The 16,683-nt window shown below is 41.7% G+C and overlaps 3 protein-coding genes across 5 annotated transcripts; 2 read left to right on the forward strand and 1 right to left on the reverse strand.

Annotated features, from left to right (window-relative positions):
- The first annotated feature begins 1,129 nt into the window (after window positions 1-1,129).
- On the forward strand, window positions 1,130-4,131 carry LOC135588513 (serine/threonine-protein kinase-like protein CCR4). The gene has a single exon (XM_065080673.1). It carries the CDS (start codon window positions 1,666-1,668, stop codon window positions 4,006-4,008), a length of 2,343 nt encoding a protein of 780 aa, XP_064936745.1. The 5' UTR covers window positions 1,130-1,665; the 3' UTR covers window positions 4,009-4,131.
- A 1,657-nt stretch (window positions 4,132-5,788) lies between these two features.
- LOC135588516 (protein PHOTOSYSTEM I ASSEMBLY 2, chloroplastic-like) lies at window positions 5,789-7,015 on the forward strand. Its single transcript, XM_065080677.1, has 4 exons — window positions 5,789-5,968; window positions 6,272-6,331; window positions 6,609-6,655; window positions 6,734-7,015. The coding sequence occupies exons 1-4, from the start codon at window positions 5,846-5,848 to the stop codon at window positions 6,819-6,821; spliced, it is 318 nt and encodes a 105-aa protein (XP_064936749.1). The 5' UTR covers window positions 5,789-5,845; the 3' UTR covers window positions 6,822-7,015.
- Window positions 7,016-7,244: 229 nt separating this feature from the next.
- LOC135588514 (uncharacterized) lies at window positions 7,245-16,683 on the reverse strand. Of its 3 annotated transcripts, none has more exons than XM_065080676.1 (12): window positions 16,357-16,683; window positions 14,666-14,787; window positions 13,783-14,188; window positions 13,451-13,557; window positions 12,564-13,374; window positions 10,335-10,790; window positions 9,751-9,933; window positions 9,367-9,594; window positions 8,590-8,820; window positions 8,416-8,497; window positions 8,090-8,279; window positions 7,245-7,979 (listed from the first exon to the last, which is right to left on the reverse strand). In XM_065080676.1, the coding sequence occupies exons 1-12, from the start codon at window positions 16,558-16,560 to the stop codon at window positions 7,508-7,510; spliced, it is 3,492 nt and encodes a 1,163-aa protein (XP_064936748.1). In that variant the 5' UTR covers window positions 16,561-16,683; the 3' UTR covers window positions 7,245-7,507. The 3 variants fall into 3 exon arrangements, with proteins under 3 accessions (XP_064936748.1, XP_064936746.1, XP_064936747.1); XM_065080674.1 differs by having other exon boundaries at window positions 13,783-14,227; window positions 16,357-16,682; XM_065080675.1 differs by having other exon boundaries at window positions 8,090-8,276; window positions 13,783-14,227; window positions 16,357-16,681.

Below are 16,683 nucleotides of genomic sequence, written 5' to 3' on the forward strand. Positions count from 1 at the left end.
TCAACTCGATCAAGCCTCTACAGCCAAATTGAGACCTCGACCTACTAAGGAAGAAGACTAGTTGGATGGATAAGTTCGATGATGTAGCAAGCAAAAGAAATAATGACTAAGTCAGGTAGATAGTGTTGGAAAATCTGAGGCGACATCACATGTATAATGGAAGAACAGAAAATAAAATCTCAAAATTTCTCGTATAAAAGAAAGTTTCATCGTCATGCAAAGATTGATGCATAAAAACCCACGAAACTAAAAACTATACATACAAAAAAGATTGACTTCCCTAGGGAGATCGTATATCCCTGAGGGAATCAATTTCTCTCCTCCCACGTTGAAGATGAGCATCCTTTCGGGTCGAATCTAAATGGATATTGATTGATGAAGGAGGATCATTTTTTTTATTATTTGTATCTGCACTCATATGTCTTGTGTTACTAGCTTGAACGTCGGAAGGATTGAATCGAGAAACCTCTCTCAACCTTAGTTTTTGCATAGGTGATATTTGAGAGCTGATATTTGAGAGCTCAACGTTTTGACCTCAGTGTTATCTCAAACAATCTGCGTATACGGGTTTGGATCACATTGTATTGATTAGGACATCAATGACTTCTTTTCCATAACATGAACCGAGAGAGAGAGAGAGAGAGTCAAACCGAAGAAAACATTTTGGCTTGATAGGTTGTTATAAAAGTTATTCTTGAAAATAAAAATTTTCGAAGAATATTCTCTCTCTCTCTCTCTCTCGGTTCATGTTAGCTGACCTGGCTCTGCATATTGAATCTTGAAAATATTGGCTGTATTGGTTGGATGATACATAAAACGGAAATTAGTCCGGACTCAAGTCTCCACTGTTTGTACCAAAATTGGAGAGGAAGAAAAGAAGAAACAGAGTTCAGCATACTCGGTGTTCTTGAATTTGGTTGATGAATGTTCACAAGAGCTGTGAAAGATGCATAGAGCACAAACAATTTCTGCAACCGGCTTCATCCCATGCTATATAATCCATCATCAAATTGTTCACCGAGAAACCAAGGAATCCTTCTTGGATGGATCTCCAGTCTTGACTCTGGAAGGAAGGAGATCCAATGAACCAAGGCAGCATGCATTGCTTCCAAAGTTCCACAAGCTTTTCCCTCTTATGATGGCAACTGCTGCTCTCAATGTTTACCACTACGTGTGATGGATTTAAATCATCAGCTATTCTCTCTTAAGAATGAAGAGTTCAGAACATGCCTTCTTATTTTCAACCCTTCAAATGTCTCAACCGGTCAAAAGCATTGCAAACAAAGACAAATTTGAGGAAAATAGCGATGCCGATGCCGATGCCGATGCCGATGCCGGTCTTCTCCGTGTGTCATGCAGATGCCAGCTTGGTCTCTGTGCGAGAGTTGTCAGATCATTTCAAGATTCTCGTGACACCAAACCTAACCAGAAGGAAGGAAAGAGCCAGTCAGACATGGTGGTTGAAAGGAGCTTAGGAAGGGTAATTCCACATTGACTCTTACTCGAAGCTTGAAGTGGACTTTGTCTACATTTTGACACGCCTAAAGCCGCGTTCGTTGCCTTCTCCATCCTCTTCTTCCCCAAGAAATCCAACACACGATCTATTCTTCGACCTCTCTCTGATACGATGAGATACTGTACCATCTTGACCACCTTTCTCTGCCAATGCTTCCTCCAAGCTTCTTCCTCCTGCTGCTTCTTCTTGTCGCCATCTCTTCTCCAAGCATTGCAGCTTCTCTGTCAACAGTAGCAATCTCCCGTATCTCGAACGTTGTAGTGGTTTGCGCCGTCGTTCGACCGAATGCCAACAGAGGATACGACCTGAGTTGCACCAGCCTGCCAACGGGGCACCGACGTATTTACAGGTTGGGCGCCATCTCCTCCTTTGCCATCGCTGGTGGAGATGGATTCCTGTGCTTGCTCAGCCTGTCCACGGACGTCTCCACCATGGTCTGGTGGGACTTGTATCAGGAGTCCTACAACGGCTGGCCGCCGGACTACAGGAGGGTCTACAGCGAGCCGCCCTTAGCCGATCTCTCCGCCGGAGACACGCATGTTTGCGGCATCCGAGGCGGCAGCCTCCCCCGTCCCACTTGCTGGCGCTGGAACCAGTTCACCTTTCCCGAGGGCGTGTACTTCTCTGATATCGCCGTCGGCGGCGACTTCGTTTGCGGGCTGCTGTTGAGCCGGGAGATCGCATGCTTTGGAAATGACACCGGCGTCGTGGGCCAGGAGCCGCCAGGGACTTATTCCACTGTCGCCGCTGGCACCCGGCATGCCTGCGCGGTCACCGGGGACGGCAAGCTGGTGTGCTGGGGAGCGGGCAAGCCGGAGGTGGGAGTAATTCCAATCGAGATCAGCTCGTTGGCACTGGGGGAGAACAAGACGTGCGCGCTCGGCAGACATGGAGGAGTAATGTGCTGGGGAGAGAATTCCAGTTTGCCGTCCAGCCTCGCCAACACCGAGTTCGTGGCGATTCATGCGAAGGGCAGTACGATCTGTGGAATTCTCAGGATCAACTATTCCTTGGCCTGTTGGGGAAGCGCCGTCTTCTGCCACAAACCGGTGGTCTTCGAGGGCGTGTTGCCTGGCACCTGTATGCCGACGTCTAGTTGTCGCTGCGGTCCCCTGGAAGGCTCCGGCCAGTTGTGCGCCAATGGCCGCGTCGTCTGCTCTCTCTGCGAGCTCGGGAGAGAAGCGAGTAGTCCGAGAGCACCTCTTCCTCCTCCACCTCCTCCGGCATCTCCAAACGCAGCTGCGACTCCTCGTAGAAGGAAGACGGTTTTCGTGGTTATCGGCTCCGTCGGGTTCGCCATCGGGCTCGTGACATTGATCCTCTGTTTGCTCTACTTCGCTCGATGCAACGGCCGCATACATGACTCCGGCGCGGCGAGGCGGCCGCTAGCTCCGGGCCTCCCGTCCGTGCTCGCGAGGCCGCACGGCTCGGGAGGCTTACACGCGCCTATCGAATGCCGATTTAGCTCGTTGTTTTGCAGAGGACATAGCGCCATGGTGGAGGAGTTCCCGTTGTCGGTCCTCCTCGCCGTGACCGACAACTTCGCGGAGTCCCAGAAGGTCGGCTCCGGCAGCTTCGGGTCGATCTACCGCGCCACCCTGGACGACGGCCGCGTCGTGGCCATCAAGCGGGCCGAGACGTCGGCGTCGTCGTCGACCACGGCCCCGGGCCCCGCCGAGAACAAGCGCCCTGACAAGGAGTCGGCGTTCCTCTCCGAGCTCGCGCTCCTCTCCCGCGTGAACCACAAGAACCTGGTGCGCCTGCTGGGCTACTGCAACCAGGGGCCGGAGCGCGTGCTCGTGTACGAGTTCATGGCCAACGGCTCGCTCCACGACCACCTCCACCGGCTACCGGGTGCGACCCTCGCGTCGTGGGGGGCGCGCCTCCGCATCGCCCTCGACGCCGCACGCGGCCTCGAGTACCTCCACACCTACGCCGTCCCGCCCATCATCCACCGTGACATCAAGTCCTCCAACATCCTGCTCGATGAAACCTGGACGGCGACGGTCTCCGACTTCGGCCTCTCCCTGATGAGCCCGGTCGAAGACGAGCTCAGACCGGACTGCCACCCTCCGGACCGGGCCGCTGGCACGGTCGGCTACATGGACCCCGAGTACTACCGGCTGCAGCACCTCACCGCCAAGAGCGACGTCTACAGCTTCGGAGTCGTGCTGCTGGAGCTGCTGACGGGCTGCAGAGTGATCCACCAGAACGAGGACAGCGGCACGCCGAGGAACGTGGTGGAGTTCGCCATGCCGCACATCGCGGCCGACGACGTCCACCGGGTACTCGACCCGAGGGTGCCACCGCCGAAGCCGAGCGAGATCGAGGCGGTCACCTACGTCGGCTACCTGGCAATCGACTGCGTGAGCCCGGAGGGGCGGGAGCGGCCGACCATGACGGAGGTCGTCGACGGGCTCGAACGCGCGCTGAACGCTTGCGAGCCGCCGAGCGCGTCTCTGTCGCGGTCCACCACGGTCCGGTCCATTTGATCAATTGAACCGGGTGGGGTTCTCCATTGGTTCAATATAATTTTCTTTTCTCTTGTAATGCAACTATTCATTAATTGAGGGATATGAACAGTTGGTTGAATAATAATAATAATTATTATTATTAATTTTTTTCTCAATTTGGATCTCTAATTATTTTGATTTTTTTTTTTTTTGTGGGAGATGGTGTGGATGTGACATTGGGTTAGTTGAGTTGTACCAACTTTTTCTTCTTATTCTTTCCTGCATTGGAAATGATGAAGACTATATAAAAGATTGACACTAAGTAATTAATGATGTGAAGTTGATGATGTGAAGTTGGGCTGCAAATTTATGTAGGACAAATTGCAATCTTTTAGTAGGTTGAGTTTCCAATGATGTATTCTTTTTTGCAATCATTTGGTGAATGAATACAATAATAATTAATATACATGTCTTCTGTGTCATATTCTTCTTCTTCTTCTTCTTCTTCTTCTTCTTCTTCAAGGAGTAAAATACTTCACCTAATTACCAAAACTATTAAATAAGCTCTTGATTTGGATTGCACCACATGAGAGTGAGGTGTTACCTCCTAAACCATGATTATTTATCATCCTAATGTCAAAAAATCAAAAAATGTCATTGTAAATAAAACAAAAACAAAATACAAAATTATAATATTAACTTCTGTTAGCTTATACTAATAAGCATAAAGGATGTATTATGACCTGCCTGCTCTTATGAGTTTTTAAAATTATTGTTTTGATTAATTGTATATATTCTAAAGAAACTCTCTTCCTTCCATTATACTAATTATTGTGGCATCCATCCACAATTATATAATGCCTTCCATCATCCATGTCAAGGGTTTCAGACATTTCCTCTTCCTTTCCAATCTGTGAAGAGTCCTGGCACAGCAAGGAAAGAAAAATTGATGCATGGTGTGTACAAATCAAAGTTAGAGTTTGTGAATACATGGAATGTCAAAGGACAACTTCCATCACACCTAAACATGAAATTAAGCAGCAGCAGCAGGTGGGAGAAGTGTAGTACAGTTCTCTAGAACCTACAGTGAAGAAGAAGATGGTGGTACACTTGAAGTACAGCCATCTCATTCTACCAATGAGTTCCTTTAAGATCTGATCATGATCATGATCATGATCATGCTATGGTTTGGTTTGTGTGCTCTTAAGGTACTTTAATCCATGCATTTTAGAAGTATGTCAGATGATTAGTAGTTTTTGGAAGAGAATTATTGAGTTTGAATGGGAGTGAACAAGAGAGGGAAAGAAAAATAAAGAATCCTTCTTGGCCAACACCAACCACACTTGTTTATCTTCTTATGTTAGGTCTTTAGACTTTCTACTAGGTTTTTGACTTGTTACAAGTGCATTATATTTATTTATTTATTGTTATTGTAGTTAGCTTTGTTGAATTGTTTAAAGAATATCTTAATGTCATCCCTGACAAGAACAATGATATAACATTGATGAACTGAATTGATTCTTACCATGTTGGCTTCAGAAACACTACATTAATAGTATAGGCAGAGTAATTCAAGGTGTGCAATTGAGTAATGTAAACATAATTAAAGTGTATGCTCAATTGAATGTTAGAATGGTCTAGTAAAAGCAACAAGCTTACATCACAGTCTCTTCCTTGAACTGTTGGAAGTAGTGGAAAGAATGTGCACCACATCCAAGCTGTGTGGATAAAAGTATCTGAAGGAAGATAAGAAGGGGGAGACCACTGGCCAAAACTTGTGGCTCCTGCTGTTGATAACAATAAATATCATACTCCCTAATCAATTGTAGAAATAGGAAAGACAGCAAAAAAAAGTTGGAGGCAGACATAATAAGTCATGGAGATAGCCACAGTACCCTCCCTGAGAAGTCATCCACAACCATGTCCTCACCCATGGCAAACAAGGGCAAAGAGGAGTGGAGTCTCTTCATCAAAATCTGGGGCTGTGTCTGTCAAACCTGTATGTTTGCTTCCTTTTTCTTAAAGAGCAAAAAGTATGTATTTAATTTATCTTCATTTCAAAGAAAAAAAAAATCATTCTGATTAGAACTGAATGAAGTAAAAATCTGTAAACAAGTTCAACCTTGTGCATGAAGAATCTGTGCGAACAAGAAAATAGAACTCATGCTCATGGTTTAGAACTTCTTTTTTTTTTTAGAATTTGTGGCCTATGATGCAGAACATAGGATTATTTTCTACAAACTAAAATCAAATAAATATATTTTTTTATGTAATATCAATTGGATAAACTGATTTCTTTTAGGTATCGAAAGGATGTCAAAAATGCGGTGGAAAAGGTGCAATTGAATGCCCTGGGTGTAAGGTCAGATTGCAATCACTAACCTGTTTAAAGTGTAGGAAAGAGAACACACATCATGTTTCATAGTAGGAAAAGTATAATCTGCCTCACCAGCCATGCTGTTTATCTATCATGATGCAATCATCCATGCAGCTTTTGTGTTTCCAGACCAAAATTAAATGCTTTCAAGTTTTCTTTCTTCAGCATGGTTTAAGGTAGAGAGAGGCTGAAACAAGATGTGAAGGATCTGTAGAGGGAAAAAAAAAAAATCTGAACTCACCCAGTGCCATATTGACTGCAGGGAACAGGAAAGAACAAGAAGAATGGGAACATCTTCGAGAGATGGAAGTAAGTAAATGACTCGATTCATTTTTGGATCACCATTTAATCATGGCCTACTGCTTCACCTGACTTCAAATGTCTCAGGTGCTTTGACTGCCAAGGATTTGGTCTCAAGAGCTGCCCCAGCTGCGGCAAAGGAGGACTCACACCAGAACAAAGAGGAGAAAGATAAAAGAGACAACTGCTGCTCTCTCTGCCCTCAATGTGTTCGAGCATCCAAAACCTCTTCTTTTGCCTCCACATTGTATCTTCCAAGTACATGTCCTGAGTCTATGTGATGGGTTGCACCCACAACACCATGGAAACCTCCAAATGTGTATAATAGATAGCCTCAGAATGTGGAAGGACTTCAAATTCACTTCTCAACTAGATCTTCAGGTTCATATAATTGCTAAAAATAGTGTAATGATACATGATGACTAAGAGAGAGAATCACCATCGGCATACACAAACCTGCCTCCAAATCTTTTTGCTGTCTTTCCTGGAGATAGCCAGTCTCCTAGTGTTGCAAGAGACCTTCAATATAGTGTAATGACAGGATGACTAGAGAGAGAGAATCACTATTGGCATACACAAACCTGTAAAGAGGAAGAAGTGAAATAAGTGACAAATTCACATTGATATACACCACATCTTTCCACGGTTATGTCCATCAAAATATGGAGATTCTTCCTCACCACATTTTGCGATGTTCGAGTCACCGAAAGCCCAAAGAAGATGGGTAAGGAACCATTGGCAACAATTTTGAAACTCGATGAATTATGAACATCATAATTTGCAGGTCTTTCCCACAAATCCAGATTAGAAGTCTTTATTCTATTTCCTTAGATACAAGACACTGACTAGTCCACTAAATCTTCATACCAGGACCCTATACCATGGGTCATGAACACGGCCAGTGACGATCGCCATCATAATAAGCACGTTGCCCACATTAACCACTTGGTCAGAGAGCATCGTGGCCCCGACTCGCTTGAGCGCTGCATCTGCCAGTTTCCTCCCTCGGGCCCCACTCCCACCAAGTACGACTCCTCGTGCTGCCAAATAGATCGACCGTGAAACCTTTGCGAAGACAGCATTATCGTTTTGCAAACTTTTTGTAAGCATTCCTGCCATCATCTCCTTTCTGCTCTGGAGCTTTGTTTCCGAAGAGGTATTTGAGTATGAGCTTGATGATCTCACCACCACCTCAATAATATCTTTGACACCCACATCAGGTGAACTTTTCAAGAGCTCTGAGAGCCCTTTAACAGTTTTTAATATTACAGCTTCCAACTCCGAAGACGCAATAGATTTCTCACTGAGGAGAACTTGTTGAAGGACCAAAATGCTGCATACGATGATCAGTGCGATAAATAACAGAAGGAAAATTTCTAACTTCAGACCATTTTATTTACTAATACAAAGCAAAACTTCAAGGAATAAGCAGCAAAACCGCACCTTGTTGCGATGACAATTATCTGCTGGAATTGACTCTGAACAGTTCTTAATCTCAAAACATTAAGTTTAAGAGTTTCGGGGATGGTCTCAGATGTCAATCCCTCTATCGCGCTTGCAAGTTTTAGCAAACCAATCCTTACCAACTTGTCCACCATTTCTCCATTGCACTCTGGTAGTTCATCAACACCTGCTAAGAAGAAAGATCAATGCCGATTGTGCTGTTTAAAATTGTGACCAAACATAGTGCAGATGTACATCACTACTGAACTAGACCCACAACTACTTTGTCAGAAATATTGTAAGTCTCATTTATTAAAAAAATCTACCTGAAGCATTAAAAAGACCATCATGCTGTTTTGATGATGCTGAAAGGCCACCACCTGTTCGAACAGCAGTGACAGGAAGACCCTGGATTAAGTATGTCCAGCTACACTTTAGTAGAACATTTATGGTAACACGATATGAGCAAAGGCCAATTTTATAGAGAAAAAAGAGCTCACATGATTTGCCAAGAAAATAGAACAGAGATCAATATGTTCATTCCATTCCTCTTCCAAACTATTGCTTAATGGGGATAACCAACGAAGAGTTGCTGGAAGAGAATTAGCAGCTTCAAGAGGAGATCCATAGCTGTCAGTGAATGCCTTCTGCAAATACTCCAACCCTGCAGATCCCTTGATGAGTGGTTCCATCAACTTTATACGGGCTACACTGACTTCCTTTTTTAGTGTCTGTCAAAAGAACACTTAATTCAATTTTTTGAAACTTATGACAACATTTATAAGTGCACAAATTCCAAAAACCAGGCTTTCCAGTGAGCACTATCATAAAGCATCGGTTCATGTCTTTGTTGCATAAAGTCTAGAAGTTCATCAGACATCAAAGATAAGGTTTCCTGTCTAACAAAATATAAAAACCCCAAAGAGCATTAGGTATATATTATGTTGAAATTATATCTATACGTGTGTGTGTGTGTGTTGAAATTATTCAGAACAGGATACCAGTCCATATTCTCAGAATCCTCTCTAACGAAGATAAGAAGGTTTTTTGACTCCATTCAAAATAAATATTCATTAGCATTGACAGTAGGAGATTCAAATGTCATGTAAATATTATGTTTAAAGAAATTGACAAATCTGAAGAGACTAATGCATCTAGAAAAGTTCAAGGATGATACAATCAATTAAATTGATAAAATATAAAAATATTTTTTTTCATTGAGAATATAGTAGTTGGTAACCACTAAAGTACTTCGCTGAATGATCCAAGAATCTAACCTGTATTTGTTCCAAAACAAAACGCAGACCCTTGATCGAGGCAACAACAAAAGAGTTACTCTGTTTGTCACTGGATCGAGCAATATCTGTCAAACTATTCAACATCTTCTGGTGGGCTTTTCTCATGTCATCTTCATTTGCAGGAGAAGAGAGTTTCTGCAGCATGACCAGCACATTCTCTAGAATATTTCCAAAATAATCTATATCCTGAGAGCCTGAGTCAAGGACCTTTGACCAAATAAGAAAATTGTGAGCTTGAAGTTGGACATCAAAACAAGGATCAAATATCGTAGTGGACCAATAAGTGTGACATGTTAAAAGAGGGTATAAATGAAAACAAGTACCAACACATTTAGTTTAACATCTAATTGATTGAGGATATACCTGAGATAGAATGTCAAGGTCAATACTATTGAGAATATCTTGCTTCCAACTCTGTGGAGCCAAATCACATAACTCATCTCGTACCTCCTTCACAAGGCCTAGTATTCTACCATAGTCAGGTCTGCCTGTCTTCAAAGAATCCAATATTCCATCCCAAAATGCTTTCTCCATTGTCTCTTTAATCTGTAAGAATGAAAAACCATGAAACAGAATCAATTAATGGCCCAACAAAATATAATACATCGGAGATCAACCTCAGAGGACAGTAGAACAACTATCTGCAATAGATTTAATGACATGAACCAATATATTGGAAAGAAATAAGAGAAAAAAGAAAAACCAAATGAGTGCCACATTATGTGAAACAAAGCCCACAGTGCACCACTGATCATTCTCAAAGAACTTAATAGTTCAGAAGTTAAATCTCTATATAAGTATATCAAAAATATTTTTACAAATATTGTCGTATGTTATGAGATGGCTTACATAAAACACAAACTAGTCACTTTCATGTGTTATGAGATGGCTCGTAGATAAAACTCAAATCTTTTAAATGTCAAATTTTGGAGGAAGATTACAATTACCTTGATACCAATCTCTTCAGATTTGATAGTGTCAGGATTACTAGAAAAAGATCCATGGCCCCAATGCATTATTTCATTCACAAGGAGTTCATTCTCCGTGGGTGACGACTGTGTTCCCACTGTGCAACTGGATTGAACATCTACATTTTGAACTTCTGTACCAACTCGGGGCTGCGTGGAAGATGAAATTCCAAACAGAGAACGAACCACACGATTTGATCTCCCTTTAATCTCAACATTGTGCTCATGAGACACGGAAACCAATTGTTTTCCCAGAGACTTAGATGCTGAAGTTGATGAAATATGAGCAAGAGGGGTTGCTAAAGGGCTTCCATTCTCTTTTGCTTCAAAGAATTTGAACCTTGTATCTGATAAAGCACTTTCCATTCTTTCAATACCAGCATTGCCACTCAGGTGTCGTACTTTCTCCCTTAGAAGTTTCTGGTCTTCAATAACCTAAAATTGCCAAAACCATACGTTGGATAATAAATGCAAAGATAAATAAATAATTTCTGGTAAATATCCGACGAACCAAGTATTCAAAAGATCTTATAAGTTCAAGGTGTCTGGAAAAACAAAAAATTAATGAGGAAACACCTGTAATGACAGAATATCTTATCATTGCTGAAAATATAACGTGATGGTCTAGTAAGATTTCACAATGTTGACTCAACCGTTACCACATGAACTAAAAAGTTAAAATATGCCCTTCGATTTGCAGTCAATTCCTATAAGAACACAATCCTTACTCTAAATACCCACCAGCTCTCTCAAAAGCAACACATCCGACCTATTTCCCTGTCCTATTCAATACTTCCTTTACATCCTAATCCTTTTCTTTGCCCCCTCATCTGCTTGAATCCATTTATTGACACCATACTTGCTTTACTCTCCTCCATCCGGTCTCTCTCACCTGTAATGACAGAGAATATCTGTCATTGCTGAAAATATAATGTCATGGTCTAGTAAGATTTCACAATGTTGACTCAACCGTTACCACATGAACTAAAAAGTTAAAATATGCCCTTGGATTTGCAGTCAATTCCTATAAGAACACAATCCTTACTCTAATACGCTCCAGCTCTCTCAAAAGCAACACATCCGACCTATTTCCCTGTCCTATTCAATACTTCCTTTACATCCTAATCCTTTTCTTTGCCCCCTCATCTGCTTGAATCCATTTATTGACACCATACTTGCTTTAGTCTCCTCCATCCGGTCTCTCTCACCCTCTGTCATTGTCATTTGTCCCCCTGCCTCTCATACATGATGATGACTGCAAGGAAATAATAATGATAAAAGCTCCACACTAGTCAACCTTGTCACCATGAGGATCCTCAGAAAGGAGTAGATAAAGAGTCTTAAAAAAATCTGTAATTTTGCCATCCAAATTGTAATTCAGATAGTAATGGTAAAAATGAAATATTAACTTAGGACACCATCACAAGTCACAACCAGCTCATATTAATTTAAATACCACATTGAACAGCCAATGAACAAAGACAAAAAAAAAAAAAAAACTATTATCATAACCAGGCTGCTGTCTGCTCTAAGAGAAATAATATGTTTCTAGATAGTCATCAATCCAATAACTGTATGCAAAACCATTCAAAAGATTTGTTTAGCCTCGAGACCAAGTTCCCCATCCCAATAGGAGATGTGCTGTTGATTGTTTTGCCAAAACGACCCCTCAAATTTAGGTAACTTCTACATGTGGCCTAAGATGACAAAATATTCAACAGTCATTTCTATATAACCTTTTGAAAATCCTTTCCTCAAATTTGGGTGTCTTCTACATGTCGCCTAAGATGATAAAATTTTCAAGAGTCGTTTCTGGATAACCTTCTGAAGGTCCTTTCCTGAAACCTCAGCTACAACTACTACATTCAGAACTTGTACCATGACCAAGACAGTCGAACACTAGATAGCTCTGACAAGGTCACCAGTTGCTCATACATAAATATGTTAACTCCACATATAGGTAGAGAGCATTCAAGGGAAAAGTAGCAATTTATTCAGATATAGAAGCACTTTGTATTCACATGATTTGGAAACATTGGTCATATATGTGACATGCAAGCCTATCTGTTTAGCAAAGTAGTAAGTCTAAAAAAACTCAGACAAAAAAACCTGTTTTGGTATTCAGAAACACTGAATGCTGTGTCTCATGCAAGTTCCAAGTAAATTACTGTGTCCAAAACCATGTAGCAGTATTTAGATCAAACACACCTGCTTTTGTATAGCCCTCATATCATGACTAAGATCTAATGGCTGTCCTTCTGCAGTCATCTTGCATGTCTGCAACATTGACAATTCTAACTGGCAAGCAGCTCTCACAAGATCTTCCTCCAGAGATCTAGCATCTTTCACTTTCCATACCACAAACCTGTACAGGTAAGAACGCCATGCTGAGTCAAATGTTCTCAGCTGGCATCTGAAACTTTGCTCCCGAGGCAAACTATTAGATGACTCTTTATGAAGATCCAAAGACACATCTGAAAATGATTGACTTGATAAGCGAGCACTTTTAGGACCACCTAATATCACCTTGATTAACAACTCAAACTCCTGAAGAAAGCTTATAGCGGACTCTCTCAAGGCAGTCTCACGCTCCCCTTGACCACTGAAAACAGCATTTGGATGGCCTAATATCATGTAAGCACAGAGAACTACTCTAACTGGGTACCTAGACATTGTTGTTTCAACACTCCTAGATTCTCTGACGGCCCCTCTTTTTGTTCCACCTCTCTCTCCTGGTGTTCTGTTAGTTGGAACTTTTCTATTTGGAGAAGCCAGATGCTTAAGCAGATGATCAATATTCTCCACACCTGATGGTCCAGATGATAGTAGAAGTGAAAAACGGCTCTCCAGCCGTTCCAGCAAGGCTTTCGTTGTCTTAAGTGATGTGGTTGATTCAATCAGGAGAGCAACCTGTTCGAATGGCATACTTTTAATAGACTCCTCATTTAATTCCAAAACCTGAAAAGCTTTAGCCAAAGCAAAAGTAGTCCTCCTCAATCTCACAAACTGCCTCCAGCACCTAAACATCCAATTAACTATGAGAAATTTAAAGTTAAAAAGAATTAGGACGTTATCAACTAATGCACAAAAATCACCTTGCTAATTTTCTTGAAAGAAAATCTCCATGTCTGATTAAATTGAGTTGTGCAGTACTACGTAGGCTACCTCTTTGTTTCAGATACTCTGCCCTTTGTCGCTTTGCCTGAACATCAGAGCAGTTTGTCAAAGTCTCAAGCAACCAAACCATTTAACACTGGCAGACACTACATAACTGCCTGTCAGGAGATCCTACTATATGATCTAAAATGGTGTCTTGGTATAATCTCTGCCAATAGATAGTAAGTATTTCACCAAAGCAACATGTATTTAAGGTAGAATATAAGACCATAATATTTATCAAACAGAACCTAGAACAGCAAGCACATACCTTTTGAAGCCGACTTTCTAACTGCTCTTTCATTCTTCTCCTTTCAGTTTCTCTTCGATGGTACACAGTTTTGGCTATCCTCCGTGCCTGCACTACTCTAGTATGTGCTCTTTTCTTTTCTGCTTCTAACAAACCCATCCTTTTTTTCTCAGCAGCAGCACGCTTCTGGAAGATTGCAGAAAGCGCACATTCTTTATACTTGTTTTCTCGGATAATCCGTTGCAACAAAGATCTTGTAGTTCTCTCCTGAATGGCAGCCCTTCTCTGAAGATGAGCCTTAATAAGGCGCATGCGGTTTGCCTCGGCCTGTTGTACACGAGATTCAACTCTTGTGCCCAGTTCTTCACGTTCCCTCTCAAAACGCATTCTTACCCCACTTTTAGCAGCTTGTCGTAACTCACCCAACCTAGCCAACCGCATCTGTGACTTTGTCAAAAGGCTCAACCTATTCATTCAAGGGGAGAACACTTTTGATAACAAAATTATGCAATATATCCAACTGAAATAGCCAAGCGATCAGACTAACTGAAGCTTACCACAGTGTTGCATGCATAAAATGGCCTTTCAAGACATACCAAAATGAATAAGCTAGGTTATCATATTGTCAGTGGGAGCATGCCAATATAGTCAAAAACAACTTTAAGCCATATGGAACAAATAATAATAATAATAATAATAATAATAGTAATAGTAATAATAATAATAATAATAATAACTGAAACTAAAAAGAGAATGGTTTCAAATACTGGAAATAGAACATTAGACATTCCTCAAAGCTAAAAGCCGAGTGAACTGTTACAGAAAAACTGCACGGTGAAGAAATATTACACATGATGGAGAAACCCATAATAATAAACAAAGTTGAGACTACTGGGAAAATTACCTCTTTTGTTCGGCTGCAAAAAGTTTTGCTTCAAGCCTTTGACCAGGATCATCCTCTCCTGATGACCATGAGGGGCTTCTTGGTTTTGGTCTTGCCTTGCTCGATAACCATTCATGAAATTGCTGCACCAAAAGGTTTTATTTCAAAATTAACAACCATGAGAAATAAGAACCCCCAATCGAAATCTACATCTTCCTAAAAAGGAAAATTATTCGGTGATGTGAAAGCAAAGAGGTGAAATCAAATATCAAGCCTAAAAGAGAAGAGACCCTCCATATGAAAAGGTAAACGCATATGGATTCAACAGCAAAAGCTAGAAAGATGGCATCCAACAGAAACCAACAATAAAACCACTATTTAGAATCTATCTTAATAAAAATGGCAATTTGGTCTAACAGTAATAAGTTGTGCCATTGAATGGCTTATAATTAGAGAATGACTGAAAATACCAAAGTGACCGTTTGTTTCTCTGGAAGCATAAACTAAAAGAAGAGACTAACCATACATCATAAACAAATACATGAAGATATAGAACCAAAAAAAAAGTGGGAAGCAAAAGAGGTTATCAGGCAAATCTGTGAACACGGACGAAAGGGAAAGAAAGTCAATAATTCATCAAAAGGAAATCCAATGAGTAAAATAGAAAGAAGGGTATAAAAGATGCTTACAATTTTGTGAAAATGGAACAAAAAAAGGTTATATATAAGTGACTCAAAGTACCATAAATTCAAATTTTGGAAGGAGTTACACCAGCAACACAGTTCCCAAAGTATTAACTATAAGCAAAATTGTGTATGTGATGATAGAGACCATCACGCGGAACAAAGGTGAAGTCCTCGGACAAAGCGGCAACAAGCCACACAAAAGAAGGTTAAACGAAATTAATCTTGACACAACAATTTTTATAAACAATATAACAACAGAAGAGAACCCTTTTTTGTAGGAAGAAAAACAGTGATCGTGAAGAAGCATTTGGAGTTATTCAAACCCACAAAAGCAGATGAAGCGAATATTAATGCCGAATGGAAACGCATAACACATTTGGAGAAAACACGCACAAAGCTATCAGTAAAAACATGAGAAGTAGGGTCCGATTTAAACGAAGATACAAAACACAAATGAAGGAGCTCCATAAGAATCGCAAAATTTTGAGAACACATAACAGTAAAAATTTGCCAAATACGAAAATGAAAACACAGCCAACATTGAAAAAGAATCAAAATTATACACCAAGAAACGAACTGAATCAAGAAACCGAGAAGCTATCAAATAAAAGAAAAGAAAAGAAAAGGCTCAACTTAAACAAGCTAGGAGAAAAACTAATGAACAACGTACCTACAATCAAAACCCCCACAAGGAAAAGACCCCTAAAGGAACCCCCCCACACCAAAAACCTGCAACCGAACTCACCAGAAAAGAAAAGGCGAAAAAAGTGAAACCCAAGAAAACACTCAAGAAGAGATTCAATCTTTTCTGTAATGATGACGTCAAGATGCAGATACCTACCTTCTGAGATCATCTTGTCCGAGTTAAACCTCGACACAAAACCAAATTTCAAGAGACAAAGACCTCCCACCTCGGAGAGAAAATGAAAACTTCAAACTGTCTACAAGAAGCTAAAATTCGACGCAAAAACGTGATCAGAATCGCCAAAAGAGGACCAGAGGCTCCAACTTCCTCCAAGAGACTACCTGTCTCCTGAGGTCGGCATCTCTGAGTTTGGCCTCGATCTCCTCCACGCTGGAGGGGCCGCTGCTCTTGCCCTCCAGGAGCCTCCGCCGTATCCTCCTGGGGATCCTCGCGCGGGATGACGCCACCTCCGCGTCGGTGAAGTCGAGCGCCACCGCCACGGGCCTCGCGGCCTCCGGCGACTCCACCGTCCCCCGAGAATCCATTGACCGACCAGGGTCGCTCCACAGATCGTCCGCCTGGTGATCGACCAAACAAAGGCTCCCCGGTCGAACAACAACAAGAATCGCAAGGAACCGATCACGATCAACCAAAAAAGGTCGAGTTCG

This window comes from Musa acuminata, chromosome BXJ1-8, assembly GCF_036884655.1.
Source record: "Musa acuminata AAA Group cultivar baxijiao chromosome BXJ1-8, Cavendish_Baxijiao_AAA, whole genome shotgun sequence".
NCBI lineage: Eukaryota > Viridiplantae > Streptophyta > Magnoliopsida > Zingiberales > Musaceae > Musa > Musa acuminata.

Excerpts from the sequence above, each read along its gene's own strand:
- LOC135588514 (XM_065080674.1), bottom strand. The coding sequence starts at position 16,560 with ATGGATTCTCGGGGGACGGTGGAGTCGCCGGAGGCCGCGAGGCCCGTG. Across the intron at positions 9,934-10,334 it reads CTGAAGAGATTGGTATCAAG|ATTAAAGAGACAATGGAGAA; the intron begins GTAATTGTAATC and ends TCATTCTTACAG. Across the intron at positions 8,280-8,415 it reads TGGTCTTTTTAATGCTTCAG|CAGGTGTTGATGAACTACCA; the intron begins GTAGATTTTTTT and ends CTTTCTTCTTAG.
- LOC135588513 (XM_065080673.1), top strand. The coding sequence starts at position 1,666 with ATGCTTCCTCCAAGCTTCTTCCTCCTGCTGCTTCTTCTTGTCGCCATC.
- LOC135588516 (XM_065080677.1), top strand. The coding sequence starts at position 5,846 with ATGGAGATAGCCACAGTACCCTCCCTGAGAAGTCATCCACAACCATGT. Across the intron at positions 5,969-6,271 it reads GGGCTGTGTCTGTCAAACCT|GTATCGAAAGGATGTCAAAA; the intron begins GTATGTTTGCTT and ends GATTTCTTTTAG. Across the intron at positions 6,332-6,608 it reads TTGAATGCCCTGGGTGTAAG|GGAACAGGAAAGAACAAGAA; the intron begins GTCAGATTGCAA and ends TATTGACTGCAG.